The sequence below is a fragment of the Corapipo altera genome, unplaced genomic scaffold (genome assembly GCF_003945725.1).
Source record: "Corapipo altera isolate COAL_440 unplaced genomic scaffold, ASM394572v1 2b, whole genome shotgun sequence".
Taxonomy (NCBI): Eukaryota; Metazoa; Chordata; class Aves; order Passeriformes; family Pipridae; genus Corapipo; species Corapipo altera.
This window is the reverse complement of record NW_020884874.1, coordinates 7,930,348-7,947,711: the sequence shown is the minus strand read 5'-3', so window position 1 is coordinate 7,947,711 and position 17,364 is coordinate 7,930,348. Positions and strand designations below refer to the sequence as shown.

General features: G+C 39.1%; 1 protein-coding gene across 2 annotated transcripts in view; it reads right to left on the bottom strand.

Moving 5' to 3' along the window:
* Positions 1-17,364, bottom strand: part of SOBP (sine oculis binding protein homolog) — a 116,332-nt gene that overhangs the window by 86,806 nt on the left and 12,162 nt on the right. For both annotated transcript variants that reach the window (XM_027633651.1, XM_027633657.1), the window contains exon 4: positions 6,080-6,231. In XM_027633651.1, coding sequence (XP_027489452.1) covers positions 6,080-6,231 — 152 coding nt within the window. The remainder of the gene's footprint in view (positions 1-6,079; positions 6,232-17,364) is intronic.

Below are 17,364 nucleotides of genomic sequence, written 5' to 3'. Positions count from 1 at the left end.
TTAAAATTAAAAGTGAACACGCCTTCTAATTGGATTGGATACCTGCTAGTAATTCAGACAATAGGGATTTGATTCAAATTTATAGTATTAAATGGCAGCAGATGGACAGTAAAGTGTCCATTGAGTTTACAAACTGACAAGCACGATGGGGTTGTCAGATCCCTTCATTAAGTCACTGGTGGCATCAGTCAGGTGCTGCTGCCCGTTTCATTGTTAGCAATGGCAATACATTTTGCTTTGCTCTGGGTGAGCAGTGAGATGTTCTGACTGATGATCTCAGTAGGTTAATTTGGAATTTCATTTGCCTCTTCTAATCATGAAAAATCCTGGGTCTGGTTTAGGGAGGGAGTTTTATGAGATTTCTGGGTTTAGCATCCTGTAAGTAACAAGGCCAGCTGATGACAGCTAGAGAGCAATGCCAATCTTCTCCTTTACAATCAATGCCATCCATTTTTTCACAGCTCAGGATTTTCTTGATATTTCAGTGTCTGTTCCAGATTCTCGGTCACTATCTGCAGCCTTCCACCCTCCACAAATTTTAAGAACATCTTCTAAGGGAGGTTTTTTTCCTTATTCCACTTTCTCCAGCCACTTCCTAAAAGAAGTTTGCAATTGTGCCCCACGTTTGAGCAATTTCCTCTGCAGACTCAGCGTCTCATCTGCATTCACTCATCAACACTCATTTATATCTCAACAAAGCAATCACAGCCATGGAGATGTTTGTTGTCTTTTTCCCTTCTACCTTCAAGCATTTGCAAGAAACCTTTTTAATTGGCTGCTGTGGTAAATACGCGTACGCACACGTGCAGATGTGCACATACACACACAAGCATACATAAATACACGTGCGCACGTTCTATGCAAACCCACAGCAGCAGGAGCAACTCTGTGAACTGCTTATTAAATCCTGCTTCTCTACAGCTCCACAGAACCAAATACAGCCAATTTCATACAATCCAGGTAGGACACCTGCTCTGCACTGACCTTTCTGAACACGTGATTAACACAAGTTAAATCTGTAGGAGAAATAGATTTTCTATTCAGAGCCCCACGTGCTTCCAAACTTATTATGGAAAGGGAGTCTAAAGGAACAGCTGAGCTTTTTTTTTTTCCTTTCTTTTTTTTGTCAGGAGCATCATATGCATCAAGATGCTTTAAGCAATTTTCCAAATTTCAATGACTGATGATCATTTTACAAATTAAATTTTGCAGATGCATAAGAAAGAGATGAAAGGAGCTTTTTTTTTTGACATTACCCATTGACTTAACAGTGAGATTGTTAAATATTTTTCATGCACTGCTAGGCTGCACAATTAAGCCTGAAATCAAGAGAACTTTCTCTGACAAACATCAGTAATAATTTTGGGGAATGATAGCTTCTGTTTACTCCCAGTTTTTAGGTTGTGTTTGTACATACATGTCCATATTAATCACATAGTGATATACATTAGTTAAGCAAAAAACTATGCAGGCAGGAGTACTAAAGGTTTATGATGTTGCATGCACTTTTATAATCTTTAAATATAATTTGAAAATGTAAGGAATTGTCTAATGCAACAGAACTTAGGACTAAACAAATATGTGTGACTTCTTACAGCTCCATTTGATTGTTCACGTTCATTCTTGCCACATAGGTCAGATAAAAGACCCTAAAACACACTCCCTGTCTGCACTACCAACTTAAACACAGTGCTGTCCATTACTATCCTGTACAGGGAGAAAAAGCCACCTTTGTTTACATCTTTGTGGTGCTAAAGAGTAGTTTACGTTTACTTTTTGATTTATGCCTCTTTGTTTATTAGTATGAATGAAATTTGACTGCACTGTAATCAAAAGCATCTATCTTTTTTTCCTGATTGGGAGGCAGTGCAAAGCAGGAACAAGGTCAAGTATAAAATACTGGCTGACAACCTTGCAGTCACTTTGTCTCCAAGGTCTTAGTCAAATCAAGTAAATTATCCTTTAATATATCTGTGAACAGAGCCTATAACCTCTATGAATTCAGCCCTCATTCTATGTTTGGCTATTTGGTCATAATAAATTTGTTTTCTGACCCATTGAGTCAATAAACTTAATTTCAAAATTAATCTTTTCAGGCTTCAAACTCACTGGATTCAATTATGAAGCCAATCATTCCCTTTAAATTTAATATTCTGAAACTTGGTGGTCTAGTGCTTTTTGCTGTTATGTGACTCTTTGGTACTTAACTTTATATTAGATAGCCCATAAAATTAAATCTCCAAGGAAGGGAGCATCAGAACAACTCCAAATCTTAAATCTTCAGTTACAAACATTAGTACCAAATGCTCCTTTTTCCTGCAAAGGTTCCTTTTAATTGATATTATGCACAACACACATTCTACAGTAGTTTATTATGTGTATTTAACCATGCAAAATAGACCAAGCAGGAGCAGGAATGCAGATTTGGGTTATTTTTGTTTGGAGGCGGCAGTGGTGATATTTTTAGGTTTCTTTCTAAATTTGATCTAGTCTAAATACTTTAAGTTTCACTTAATGGAGTAAAACTCTTAATTTTTTCTTCATTTATTTCTGGTAATTTAGACAAACTTACTCTATTGGGAGACCCATTATAATTTCAAAACATATTTATTTCTATTCTTGCGAGGCATGGCTGCTGATATAGATAATTTTAAATGGTCATGACTTCAAGATACCTGGAGCAATATTTGCATTTCTTACAAGAAAAGCAACTTAAAGTTGCAGAAGTCCTTTTCCTTACAAACTTCTCATCCCAGCCATGCAGCTCCCTGACAGCTCTGGCTATGTAGAGATGCAGGGTACAAGGCACAGCTTCTGGAGCACAAATAAACTCAACTCCACCAGGACAAAAGGCAGGAAGGACTGATGTGCACCTCTGCCTAAACTACTTGAGTTCAGACGCTCCTGAGACCAGTAAGTTACAAGCTTATTCCAGTGTTGCTACTCTTGCTAAACCTACTGCAGAAGAGGCTGGGAAGGAGTTAGAAGTTGGGAGCAGTCAGTGCCCAGATGACCTGGGGCTTTCTGGAGCACTTTCATGGCACTTCAGCGTGGTCTCCTGTCAAACCTCCCAGCTGGGAATCTGTGGGGCATGTAGCACTGCAGTATGCATTTGCCCTGTATACAGGAGATGATTCTTTTCATTAGAATGATGACAAAATTCTGAACACAGCAATTGCCATTCAGGGATGGATAATTTGCAATATTACTTAGTGCTGTTTTGAGACATTAGTGATGACTTATTCTTTACAGTTTAAACAGTCCTATCATTTTAAGCAAGTGCTTATTACAGCACTTCTTATCTAGGCAAGGGAGGGAAGATTGCTTAACACGATCCATTAGGAAATTCAAGCCTTAAATAAAGTGACCACAAAGTCCTATCAGCTCCCAGAAACACAGCAGCTGTACATATTTAATGTAATACAACACTATATTGTGGTGGAGATCCACTGCTTAAAACATACATAAGGCAAGTGAAATGTGACTATTCTGCTTCTCTGTTTGAAAAATGAGAAAGTGTGGAGTGGCATAACTTCTTAAATACATAAATAAGCATTAGACTCATGGAGAAGACAGGTACGCTGTTGGACTAGAAGTTAGAGATTAAAGGTCAGCAGTTAAATCTGAAACTACTGCAGCCTGGTTCCTTTGATCTTGTTCCTCTTGTTCCACTCTATTACTAACAGGTGAGATGTAAAACAAGAAGCATGAGGGTCTGCTGAATTCTACTGTACTTGTCTTAATTTAATGGCAGCACTTCCTAAATATTCTGTCCCCTGATCATTTAGTGCCGTAAAGACACATGCTACAGCTACAGATTTCCCATTTGCTCAGATCCTGTGCAATTCCAGGTTTCCACAGGTCCAAAGGGGAAAAAAAATTTACTCACTGGCTTAGCTTTGAAGCAGAGTCAATGTAGCAATAAACAGGCTAACAAAAATGTTATCTCACCATGTTTTGCCAAGTCCTCCCATATGACATTTTGTTAGTTTGCAACCCTTTTAGTGAATAATAAGACATTTCACTGGTATATGATAGGAACATCTACTGTATTATGAGATATATATATATGTGTGTATATATCTATATATATATACACACACAAAAAATTATAAATACAGAGAGCTTTCTGGATGGAAATATTCAGCATCGTTTAGCTTTCAGAAGAAGTTAACAGAGGTGTAGGAAAGGGAACCAAGGAGAATGAGATGCTCTAATTCATCCCTCCTCATAATACAAGGACAAGGAGGCCTCCAACAGAGCACAAGCATAATAAATAATAAATCAGGTAAAGGGGAACTTTTTCATATCCTGCCTGACTGATTGAATTCATGGTCATAAACTATTACTGAACCCTGCTATTAATGGGTTACTAGAAGATTGAAGAAGACCTATACATTATGTTAACACGTATTTATTTTCATTTAGTAGGGATCTAAACCTCCTATTTCAGGATCTAAGATGTAGGTGAAAAAGAATCCACTAAGAACTACTGTTCTTTCATCTGCATCTCCAAGCTTTCCCAAATTATCTGGTACTCATCAATTCTGAACACACAGGACCACCTAAGCGGGATCCCTGACAATGCCTCCATTACTATGAACTATCTTAACTATCTTACCCATGTAAATCTGTGACTGAAAGTCACAGGAGCACTCAGCTGACAGGGATCTGTATCCTGTCAGCCTAGAGTTTCTGGACTGTGTCTTACATGTTGTTAACACACACCGAACTGTGTGTGCCTATCCGTGTGTGTGTGCACATACACTTACATCCATGTGAGTTTATTTTCGAATGAGGAGTACCTAAGGAGCATGTATTTCCCTCCTCTACACTTTTCTATAGACAAAAGGAATGTAAACAACACTTCATAGAAGACTCACGTGACTTTTACTTGCCTGTCTGCTCCAGTAGACACTATGAGCTTGATTCTCCAAGACTGCCATTAAAATTCCACTCTACTGAGTTTTGCAACCTAATTCTTCAGGCATTTTTTTTTTTTTTTTGGTGGGATGATGTGACCCAAATTTATAAAGGAGGTTAATTTGCTATAACATTGCATCTTGAATATAGAATCCATATGTATTTATTTGTTATTATCGTAGGTGTAAAAGACCAGATTTAGAGACCTGAATTCAATTTGAACTTGACAGGTTTGGTATGTTCTGTAGCATGAGGGAAGATGGCATCATTTAGGATGTAGAGGGTTTTATGAATGATAAACATCTCTAAGACAATAAAGCTACCTGAAGTCTCACACTATTTAGCACCAAAAGGACATAGCTACTTTTTAAACAACTAAAAATGTTGGAGTGTTTCTTCTTTATTTTTCTTTAAATGACATATTGCACATTCTGCTATACAGAAACAGCTGCTGAAGCAACTTAGAGGGCATTTTCAGGCACTGTACTTCAGTGATTACAGCAATTTTTGTAGACATTCAATATTAGGATTGCATTCTAATTTTAGACAGAGTTAAATTTAAATTGAGTAGGAGGGACTTTGATGTTACTTTAGATGTTCTAACATTGCCTACCCCAACCCAAAAGCTGTATAGTGTCTGAATTTTGCAGCATTGATAATTTATTAGTAATGATACATTTTAAAAGTATGAAACTAGAGCTCACTAGCAGCAGTGAAAAGATGTCCACTATTGTGATGGGACCAAGACTTAGGCCCTGAAAGCATTTACCCACTGGTCATGATTCCAGTGCCCTGGGACTTGGTGACACTGTCATACACAACCCCCCTCTACTCTATTTCCATGATACCTCCTCTTAGTTGTGTATTTGTAGCAAGTATCCTGGGACCTCAAAGCCAAACTGGGAGTCATGTTAATGCTTATCAGTATTTAAATTCCCTGACTCTCACAAAACTCAAGCATGAAGCTGAAGGAAACTGAAAGAAAGAAGGTTAGTAAAGGGCTGACAGTCCAAAAGACAATACAGATGGAAAGTGGAGGGATTAGGTGAAAGAGAAAAAAACAAAAGAAAAAAGTTTCTATTAGATGCTAAATAAGACCCAAGCTGGGTCATAAAGCTATGTCTATGTAGATTGCATCTTTCCTTATTTCTCTTACCTTGTTTCTCTTGAAATATGCTCTTCGGCAAGCTGCAAAGCACTTCTCGCTGCAGAAGCATTTCACTTCACTTCCCATACTCAGGGAATAGCGCTTGATTCCAACTTTCTGGCACCAGGCACACATTATTTGTACATTTGACACATCATCTTCTACAACAAAAATATAAGAACAATGTTTACATGAGATGCAAACTCCTTCCTCAGACATCTGCACAATTACTCTTAGATACAAATAGCACTGCTTCATCTTATTTCTAACTTCCTCTCTGTCAGAGAGCAGAACTGTGCATGCCTGTGATCACCAGCTTCATCCTCAGGCAGCCGGAGACCTATACCAGCCAGCCTTGGCAGACTAAAACCTGCTTCTAAAATAGCTGGAAAAGATGATTAGCTTCAAAAATGGTGCATGGCTGAAAATCTCTGGAAATCTCAAGAAATTTTTAGTGTGTTTAAGAGTGCGCAACTCCTTATCAAATGAGTAACCAAGACTGGAGGCTGAGTATTGTTGCTTTGCTCTTGTTACTTAGTCTGCAGTAGTGAGCCCCTGAGATGTTCTGCTCAGCAAGAGACCGCAAAAAAACACAGCAAGAAGAGACTGCACCAAGGCAGGTCTCTAACACAAGCCCTCTTCTAAATAGAAGGAAGGAACACGGAGTGCCCCTTTTCTGCAGTTTTGAAATAATGACTAGCGTAAAACAGCTTTTGTGTGAATTCGACAGTCACAGAAACACAGACCTGAGCAAAACAGAAGATGCAGCACTGTGGCAAAATCTGCCATGTTATTTTCCAGTCATTATGCTCATTGGTCAAATTTTATTTCCGGCAGACTTCCCAAGCTTCTTTCAAGCTCTTCTCTAACGTGTGTTATGAATGTGGTATGTAATGCCTTCTGCCATGTAAAAAGACCTCAGGACTTATTTGCTAAAGGGCAGCAATATCCTTGTGTGGTCATCGTTCCCACCTCAGCTTCACAGACAAGGGCAGTGAATAGTTAAGCCTAGTGAACAGATCAAGGTAATAAGTTAGCAGGAATCTTTCTGACTTAAAACTCAGAATTCTTCAGTTCTCATGTCCAGTTTATGATACAGAGTGACCTTTTAGTTACAGACAGCAGCCATTGTCTAACTTCTGGAAAAAAAATCCCTGAAGACTAATTGTTAAAGTAGTTCCTGATCCATGAGCTGTGGAGAATTCATAGCTCAGAGATTCTGTCATGCAGCCATCCTATTTCCCTATAAAGGATTTGTTTTTGAAGCTACGCTGTCATCGTTCTGTAAAATTATTGGCAAACTAATTTTTAGCAGAGTGATTTGGCTCCTTTCCCTGACTATCATAAGTCAGAACTACGTGCTGCATTTACTCACCTTATTGGAATAAGTATTGCTAGTTTAATAACTTTTTTCCTTCAACAAATTGTGTTATGATTTACAGCGACAAATAAAATTCTACAATGTAAAATAATGACCTCTTAGTTTTAATCAGACTGTCTACCTTTAAACCAATATTTAAGGCTAAGTTATAACACAGATTTGTGTTTAACGTATTTTATCACTTATCCTTTAGTGTGGAATTTGCCAATATTATAAATACCTTCATATACTGCACATCAAGGGAAATCAAAACACTATTGCCAAAATTATCACAAGCCATCTACAGGGTCAAAAATCTGCCCCTGAGCTGACTGTAATATCAGCAATGCACACAGGGTGCTGCTACAGTGGTGTTGCACAGGGTCATTGTAGCTTTCTCTCCAGACAAGTCTTGTCCAGGATGCTAACTACTCCAGCACAGACCAAGAGCTCTTCTTCCCATTTTTATCCTGAGCCATTTTAAAATACTAAGTTTTTACAAAGGGACCTGGATTCAGCTACTTTTACACCATAATAAACCAATTCCTTACAGACTGAACCTGTCCCTTTGAATGTATCAGGGCAACAGAAGATCCTCTGAATCAAAGGAACCAGACGGTAGACTCTTGTTTCAGATAATAGCAACATTTATTCGCCTACTGATAAGAAGTATTTTATCTCTGGAAAAGAGAAGATATACCAGTGATACCTTTATAATAGCCTTCATTTCTGGTGAGAGTAACTCTCTTAAATGAAAAAAGGATATTACAGAGCTGAAAGAGAGTTCACTGGCAAAGTAGGTGCTGGAATAGCTCTTTTTGAAGCAAGTCATCTTGTCTGGGGCACAGTTTTAAGTGGAAACACAGAGCTTCACCACTGGAATTCTCAGGGGCTTTCATGAGCAACTTGATAGGGAGAACACCTCAACTGTCATTGAACTCCTGTTCACTGATACTCACGATCTGTCTCCCATGGATGATCAGAAAGATCCACACAATTGTCCATTTTCAATTACACAGGCTCTCACCAACAGCTGTTTACATGGAAAAGCAACATTATGCATTTTTCTGCAGGAGGCTTTGCAGGCCAGTAAGATTCAATCCACTTCCTTCTACCAAAGACTTTCTCTAAGATACATCCTGGCAAGGAGGGGAGTGGAGGAAAGAGGGAAAGGGACCTACTACATCAAGTTGCTATCTTGCCATGCTCTGACCAGTAAAACTTCACCACCATCTCATGGGGACTCCTTTGAAGAGCATTGCTTCACTTGTGGTCCATGGATCTCACAGTCAATAAAACAGCAAAGAATGGTCTACAGACTACTACTTCCAGTCACTGTCTGCACTTTCCAGGAAGTGACAGGTGATATCCAGGAGTCATCATCAATAGTCATCAAAATGTTCATCATTTTGAAAGAAGGGAGAAAGGGAGAAAAATAGTCTAGCTAAATACAAAGAAGTTCAATTATTTCTCTATTCTACTCCCTTCTCACTCTAGTCATCAAACAATGGTCACATACAATATAATCCTTTTCATGGTAGCGGTAATAATAAAACTAGATGTCTCTTCATTTAACAGACTCAGGAACATGCTACAAAAGGATTAATAGAGCATGGCCACGTGAGGCAGCCAGGAAATACCAGTACTTCAGAAGACAGTTTAGAGCATGCACTTCCTGAGACAGTACACTAATACATTACTATTTAAGTAATCTCCCTCAGGTATAGGTTTGCCCAAGTCAATTTTTGATGCACTTCTAACTTTTTGTAACAGAGTTCATCAAGTGAAATAGAAAATATCCAGTATCACACGATTACAGACCATCAGGAGGAAAACTTGGTCTAAAATCAAATCCTTTCTTTCATTTTCAAGTGAAGTTAAGAACAGCAGAGAAAAGGTCCCACGCTTTGTGCCAAGGAGAGGTACAGAGCTATGACCTATGGCCTATGAGTGTGGATGATAGGTGGGGACAATGATAAAGGTCCGAACCTGACTGTGTGTTTTCCTTCTTCCCACCAGTTGTGGTAGAGATCTGAGCAGGCCTTGTGAAAATAACTAATAGGGATGTTTTGTTACAGTGTATTAAGCTTAGTGATCAAAAAAAGATGACTGCAACATTAACAGGAAGTGATACTTCGTGTGTTTCTACCAGCAATGGGAAGCAAAACCTTAGACTCAAAACAGTAAGACTGTGTGAAATACGTAAAGCCAGAGTCTTGAGATTTAACTGCTGTCATTTGTTAAACACAAATTGAAATAATATGAAACCAAAAATTCAAATCTTCCATTCCATTCAAGATAAAATTCCTCTCGCTTTTTCACAGACCTTCGTTTTTCAAGGCTGAATTCTTTGAAAATCACTTTACCAGATTCCCGCCCTTCTTTCAGGAAAATGTATCAAATTCCTGTCCCTAGAACACTCAGCAAGAAGAACCTGAAGCAGCAAGATCAGAGGGAAGTGGGAGTTTCAAATCCAGCAATTTGAGACTGCTTATCTGTCTTCAGTCTTTATTCTAGTATTTTTCTGATTAGAACTGTACTAAGAAAGCTTCTCCACAATAACTACATCAGTATACTACATCAGCAATGTTCTCCTTTGCTCATAGTCAAACCTTTGCTGGTAGTCTGGTTTAGTATATCTACTTAAAGTAACATGAGCTCATCCTGACACCATGCCTATATCCATCACATGAACTCTCACTGGAGCAGCTCTTCTGATGAAGATCATTCACCATCACTTTTAGGACTTACATAGCTATGCTGACACATGTTTGTAAAGTACAAAAATATCATTTGCAAGTCCTGGCACTGACCATCCTGAGTGAAAGAAAATACTTTTTAATAACTGTATTTTTTTTCCTCCATCTGGACCTTCAACTTTATGACCTGATTTTGCAAAGTGTTTAGCATATTCTCATATCTGTCACACTTATGACAGGTAGCATGGGCACTCATACAGGTGAGACAAAGAGGAGATGGCACTGACACAACTGAATAGTAACAGGAGAATATTCAGCAGAACATACATATTGCTGTCCTCTGTAATTACACCAGGTAATAGAAAGATATATTCCTTCTACATACTCTACAAGGTCTAAATCTCCAGTCTCTACTTTTCCGAGATCCCAACTCTTCATAGGGAGAGCTACTGTGGGAGTTACAATATTGTGTTTTTCTGCCCCTAGGTCGTGTCATTACAGGTGGAAGAATTACTCCCTGCACCCACCACACAGACACTGTTCAGTTACATCTCCTTGTGGTTTTTAGCCTGCGCATTTTTCATAATGAACAATGCAATAAACACAGAGTGTTTGCAGTGTTAAATCATGTTCCCAAAGGGAGTAGTTTGTATAACAAGATAAAATTATCACATTATAATAACTAAATATGCATCAGTCTAAAGCATGCTTCAATTAATCATCAAAAGTTTGCACCGCCTCTTTAGGTCTTAATTAAGCGGAATGTTTGGTATTTTTTTCCTTTCAAACCAGTGTGAAGGAGCTGCAGAAAATTGTTCCTCTTAAATCCGAAGAGCAGCAGTTTACATTAATCGATCTTATACGGAACCATAATTTGGAGAGGTGGGGGGAAGTGAAGGAAGGCAATGAGTAAATGCATCATGTACAGTCCTGTGTCTTTATCTAAGCAAACCAGCATGACCTACAGTGTTTAATATAACGTTCCTAAAATCCCTACAATTCTGGAGTTAGATACTGATCAGCTTACTGGTTTACTAAGTTTTAGGTTGCAATACTCTACTAATAACCGTTTTGAACTATCTGATACATATGTTCAATTTTAACTCCAGTTTCAAAAAGGTGGATGAAACCAAATGCAGCTACGGCTCTAATCCTGTATGTTATTATGATCCACAAGCAGGTACTTCAAAACCTTACTTTCCATATTTCCTTGCAAGAAATGCAGCAGGAGATACTCAGTTCTTCAGTCAAGAAAATAATGAAGGTGCCCAACCGCAGTACTGAAAAAGTTCTGTTGAGCAGAAGGAAGACCAGGAGGACACAGGGTTTGGGATTGAGATTTCAAATATGGCACTTGGACTGAGTGAGCTTGTGTGAAACCTGTACCTTGTCTGTGGTTGTATCTGTGATCTGATACAGCAAATATTTGGCATTCCATCCCTCTGTAGTGTCTCCCAACCATCCAACTCATCTCTGGTATTAGTTTCTTTCCACCACACTATCAGAAGCCATGTCTCCCCACTACTGCTTTCTTCCGCTTTTCTTGTCTTTTTCTGTTTGCTCCATTCCACCCCCTCACATAGGCAGTTCAGATCCCAGGTTTTTTTGGTAGGGAGCTAAAACAGTACTTTTACCTTTAGATGGTAAACTATGCTCAATCCACTGGTATATATAATCATTAAATATTTTAGCTGCTTTCTCTACAACTTTCTAATGAAAAGCTGCAAAACTTCCTTTTTAAAGACATTAGATCTTAACTTGACTCCAGCATCTGCAGCAATAACAATAAGGGCTCACTGTTTCCACTGGGATCTGCCAGGATTTCAGAACTGGTTAATTCCGAGTTACCCGCCTGCTGCTTCTGAAACCCCAGATCGCCGTTGAAGAAAACCAAAGAGCACGTATTCAGACTTTTCATCCCAAAGCAGTTCCTGATGTTGCTGATCCCAAGTAAGGCAGAAGCACCATTACAGTAATTTTTCTTACACCCAATATGATTTACCAAATCAATCTCAAACTAAAAAAAACGAAGAAACAAACTCCTGAGACATTGTTGTAGATCCACTTGTGATACCACTTAAGTGCTGGTCCTCTAAATAGAGGGGGGGTGTGACAAACTTAAGGTACAAAAAGTACCTTAGAAAAAGTAATTACCAGAGGAAGATTAAAAAATAGGGCTGACAATAGAAAGCTTGCTGCTGCCATCGCTATGGAAATACCTCAGAGGCTCTACAATGCATTTCCTTTTAAGGACCAGTCTCGAAGTTCACTACTCTGCCAATAAAGCAAAATGTCCCAGCTCCTTTTAAAAAATCATTTTGGGGAACCACCGCCTGCCTACATTTTCTATGTATGAGCTTAGGCATATTCTTATGCATAGTTCAGTAAGGACTGAATACACAACACAAAAGTTGGCATTTAGGCAGGTTTTGAACATGTGAAAAAAAAGCACCTATTTCAGCTAATAGAGGGGGAACTCCCTGTGTATTTTGAATATATGCTATTAAGGTGAATGTGTGGATTTGTGATTTTGTTTTTAGCACAAAAGAAACACTTGGCCCTCTACAGAGAGCAAAAGATATCAACAGTGGGCTAGATGGGGCAGGCATCCTGGCAACCACTAGCATTTAAAAAACCCAGGCAGCAGTAAGCCTACTTACTAGTTTCAAATTGAAAACAAGAGAAATAATTTGAAGAGTAGCGACTATAGGATTTGTTGCAGTGGTCTTTATTAGAGAGCTAAACCTGTAGTTAGAGAAATTGTAATGTTGTTCAGCAACTGGAATAAGATATTTGTGAAATATTGAAGAGGGATCCAGAGCATAGTAAAATGAAAGCCTCCTCAATATATAGACTTAATTAGATCTAATAGTATGGTCTTTATTTAAGGAAAACTGCCACTGTATTCTACCTTGAATCAAACTTCTTAGTAATGCAGTCATAGATCCAATTCCTTGGTGAATTTTGACAGATGATCTACAAGTTTATTTTTACTGCCCTGCTAAACACCATTTAAAACATCTTTGATGCTTCCAGATTCCTCAAATACAATATAAATATTGAGAGAGGTTTCATCAGGCAGTTCCAGAATGTTTGTAGGGCAGGGACTCTGCTTATTCCCACATGTTGCACAAAGTTACTCATGTGCACCTGTATTTACAAAATCTCCCATAAACTTTAATTCTAAAGTAATATTAAGACATAACACAGAAAATCACTCATTCCTTTCTATAAAATAACTAATTACTCACTTTAGTATTTGAATCTGACACTTCCTCGTCAGCTTAGGTCATGGGTCTATTTTACAAGGTAGTCAGAACTGCAAATGCTTCTGTTCCTCCTTTAAGACATTTTGCATCACCAGATTCAGTTCTTGTAGCCCAGTTCTTCTTTACTTTCATGAGTTTCTGATAGCTTCTGGTACAATTCCAATCATTATAGTTTGGAAATCACTGAACCTAACATTGTGTAGAGACACTGATCTGTGGGTTGTAGGTTTAAAATACCCTTTCCTTTTCCAAATGTACTCAGTATCTTGTGAAAACCCTGGGAGGGAGCATTATTTTCCCCTTGTACTTCTTTCCACTGTGAAAAGCTCAATCAACTGCATAACATCATCCTCTCTGCCTCCCCTTCCACTGTGTCCCTTGGCAGTGACCTTCCCTTGCAGCTCAGCACGGCAGGGAGCTGGTTCTTGTTTGGGATGCTCAGAGGAGCAGAAGCACTCTGTGCATCGCTTGTACACAGAAGGAGGAAGGAAAGGGAAGGATTTTGCCAACATTCATGCTCAAAGGATAGACCAAGCAGCACTTGTACCTCCCCTACCAAGGTACTGCCATTGGGATCCCAAGATAAAGTAAATCAAAGAGCCGAAGAACACTCAAAGAAATGGGAAAACTGAGACACCATAGCCTCCAGCAGGTGCCAGGGGGAGGAGGCAGCGTGTTCTCACCTGCATTGAAAGAATTTTTTGCATTCTTCTTTAACTAGTCTTGATTTTTGCCTTCCTTCATCCCATGTAACAAGAGTTGTCCAAACTTGCCTGAGCAAAAGGGCAGAGTCACCCTAAGTGCCCTCTTAGATTTACTCTGTCATTAAGGGTTGCAGAATAAAAAAGGTTTGCACGAAATATACTAAGGCCAACTACTCTGCACAATTGTGGTAGAATTTTTAGTTCTAGATCATTCCTGGCTATTGTACTTCTGTTCCTTGCTATTTCTATATAATTTTTAAATTGCAAAAAAAAACAACCAACAAAAAACCCCACACACCTTCTTTACGTTGCTGTGGAGAAAATAAGAATCTTCTAACACTAAATAGAAATAAACTTAGGATCAATTTGTTGCAACAAGCTGTACTCAAGACTAACCCTGAAGATCACTCAGAATCTGTTGCCAATTCTAAACGTAGTTACCAGCCTGCTGGGCAAGACGGACGGTTATTTGCCACAAGGAGACTCTTACATCAGCTCTCTGGAGGCTGCACTGACTTCTTTTTTGCTTCCAGATGCAGGTTGGATGGCTGACATTGACTTATAAAGTCACATTTGTTTTGAGACTGCCTGAGTGTGGCCTACCTGCCTGGTGGTACAAATCAGTGCAATGGTCTTGCAAACAGCCTCCACATCAGAATAATTTGCATCCCTCCGGTAGAGGCTTCCCATGACTGGATTTAGCATCCTCCACTGACGTGCCATAACGAGTCTGTACACAATCAGTGCACCACACAGGGCCCATGCATTTAACTCAGCCTTTTTTGGGTGTAATTTTGAGGTACAGTAAAGAGAGAGTGCCTTTATTGGATCTACCTTTTTGGTTAGGTAGACCCCTAATGTTTTCCAGGATCATACAAGCCAATTTGTACCTAACATTTCATTTGACTAAAACAGAAATCTGAACAGCTTGGAGATAAATTTTAGTCAGATCGGTCAAAATTATTTGGTTTTCAAAACACCTTACTGCAAAGGCATAAGGAAAAAAGGTAATTTTGTTAAATGTTCAAGGTTTTAGCCTGGTTGTACAAAATATGAATGCAGACAGGACACAGTTCTGAGTTTTTCAGCACACTCAAGGAAAACCTATCTGCTGAAATCTTCAATGAGAGCTTCCTAGACACAGTTCAGGATCAGCACTACTTCCCCCTCTTGCTCAAGCTGGTAGCTGTTTCTGATACCAAGAGTCATATTTGCTTCCCTGGAAATCCTGTTTCCCTTGGCTTCCTGACTGTCTTCCCCAGTGTCTTCATCTGCAATTGCTACATCAGTGCACATTGCCAAGTATCCTTCCCATTTCTCCCTTCAGGCTTCTGTGAGCATCACCCATGCTCTGCTCTTTCTCTTCTCCCTCTTATCTGAATAGAATCTTATCAGCAAAAATTATTCAACTAATAATTCATTGTGACTGTTTCTTGGATCTGCTTATCCTCTTCAGACCATTACACTCCTGTCCAAATGAATACCTCAGCCTGTCTGACACCTTTTTACTCATGCTGACCCTTCTGTTCAAGATCAATACAGCAAGAATTAAAGTCTTAATAATTTCTCCCTGAGTGCTCACTCCATATTATTTGCTCAATAAGGTTGGACTGAACCATCTTTCCTGTCTTTCAGGTTCATGATTTAGGTATCATTTTTACCTATGGGCACTCTGTTTCGAGCTATATTTAAGTCTTGTAGATTTTTCTCCTGTACAATATCTAAAAGCTTTCCTCATCCATTCACAAAGTCTGGACGCATCCCAATTCTTAGCATATCAGTCACTACAGTGCATTACTACCTGTTTTTCTCTCTGGCCCATAACGTAACCTTGTCCTATGTGTGTCTACTCAAAACACACTCTAAATGTCCCTTTTCCTGCCCAGTGTTTCAACCTCGAAGCTTTCTCTTGGCCTCTTTCTGCCTCTCCCTCCTGTCATCTTACTTCATTTATTAACTCAAACAAATGTAAGCCGCTTCTGTTCTTGTCACATAGTCTGTCTGTTCCCCATGTTGAAAATTAATGATGTGAGTCTAATCATTTGCATGCTCAACTCAAAGAAGCACCTTTGTGCTGTTTCCAAAGTTATCCCCTGTGTTTGCGAGGGACTCCAAGAAAACATTCCCAGAGTTACTCTTGTCTGGCTTTGTACCACTCTGAAGTTTTCTGCTTTGATGTAGTGCCCACAGAACAGTGTCAAAGTGCAGTGCCAAGACCACTGCCTTGCACATTGGCTCTCCTTTGTACTCCCTTTTCTACTTGTATTCACCAGTCATTTCTTGCCAGGTTCTTTGGGGTGATCATGAGTAGGGCACCTACGCCCTAAGATAAAACAAAAAATTACTGGCCATGCTTATTGCAAATCCCACAAAGGTTGTGGTTCTCCTCCCCCTCCAGTCCTCCCAAGCTTTGCTCTCTAAAACAAAGGTGAGATAAATATGTTCATCTGCTCAGAAGTCATGGTAATCTAGTGCTCATTACTGATCATGGGATAAAGTCAGAGGAGGTGGAGATTATGCATTTATATCCCCTATGTAGGTAAAACAACGATCGTTATTAATTAATGGATTTTAAAAAGTAAAGTTGAAAATACTTATGAAAAGCCTTTTCCGCACATTACCCTTAGTGGTACATTCAAACACAGGATCATATGCCATAGGTGGATGGACAAAGAACAGAAGGCAGTTGACTTGGCCAAGATTAGCCTGTGTCCATTTAACTACTGTTGCAGTAATTTGTTTCTCTACTTCATAGTTCCATCTCCTCCTGCTTATTTGATGTCATAAAAATCCAGCAACTGTGGCAATTTGCACAATGTATGCTATAGCCTTGTGTTCACATACCACAAATTCAGCATTCTGGATTCATTTGTGACTCACATTGGAGGGGAAAATAGCTTGGGATGGCACAAGCCCTTGATTAAAGCTTTAGGGCCAAATCAACAACGGCTGAGGATCCAGCCCATATGGCCCGAGATCTTTAGCTGTGTAAAGGCTGCAGGAATGGGCCCAAATAGCTTTGGTAATTAGCAAATACTATATAAAATAGATTGAAAGTTTTTGGCAGGGAATGAGTATTGAGTAACATTTTAAAATTATTCATAGTATATTGGTATACTTCTATAGAGAAAAAACTCAAGGGCATAACAATAATTTAGGAGGGGCAACTGTACACGACTGACAACAGGCAAACACGTTCTGGGACTGATCAGTATTTTACAGTTACCTTTTGAAAAAGCTACAAAGGGCAGAGGTGACCATC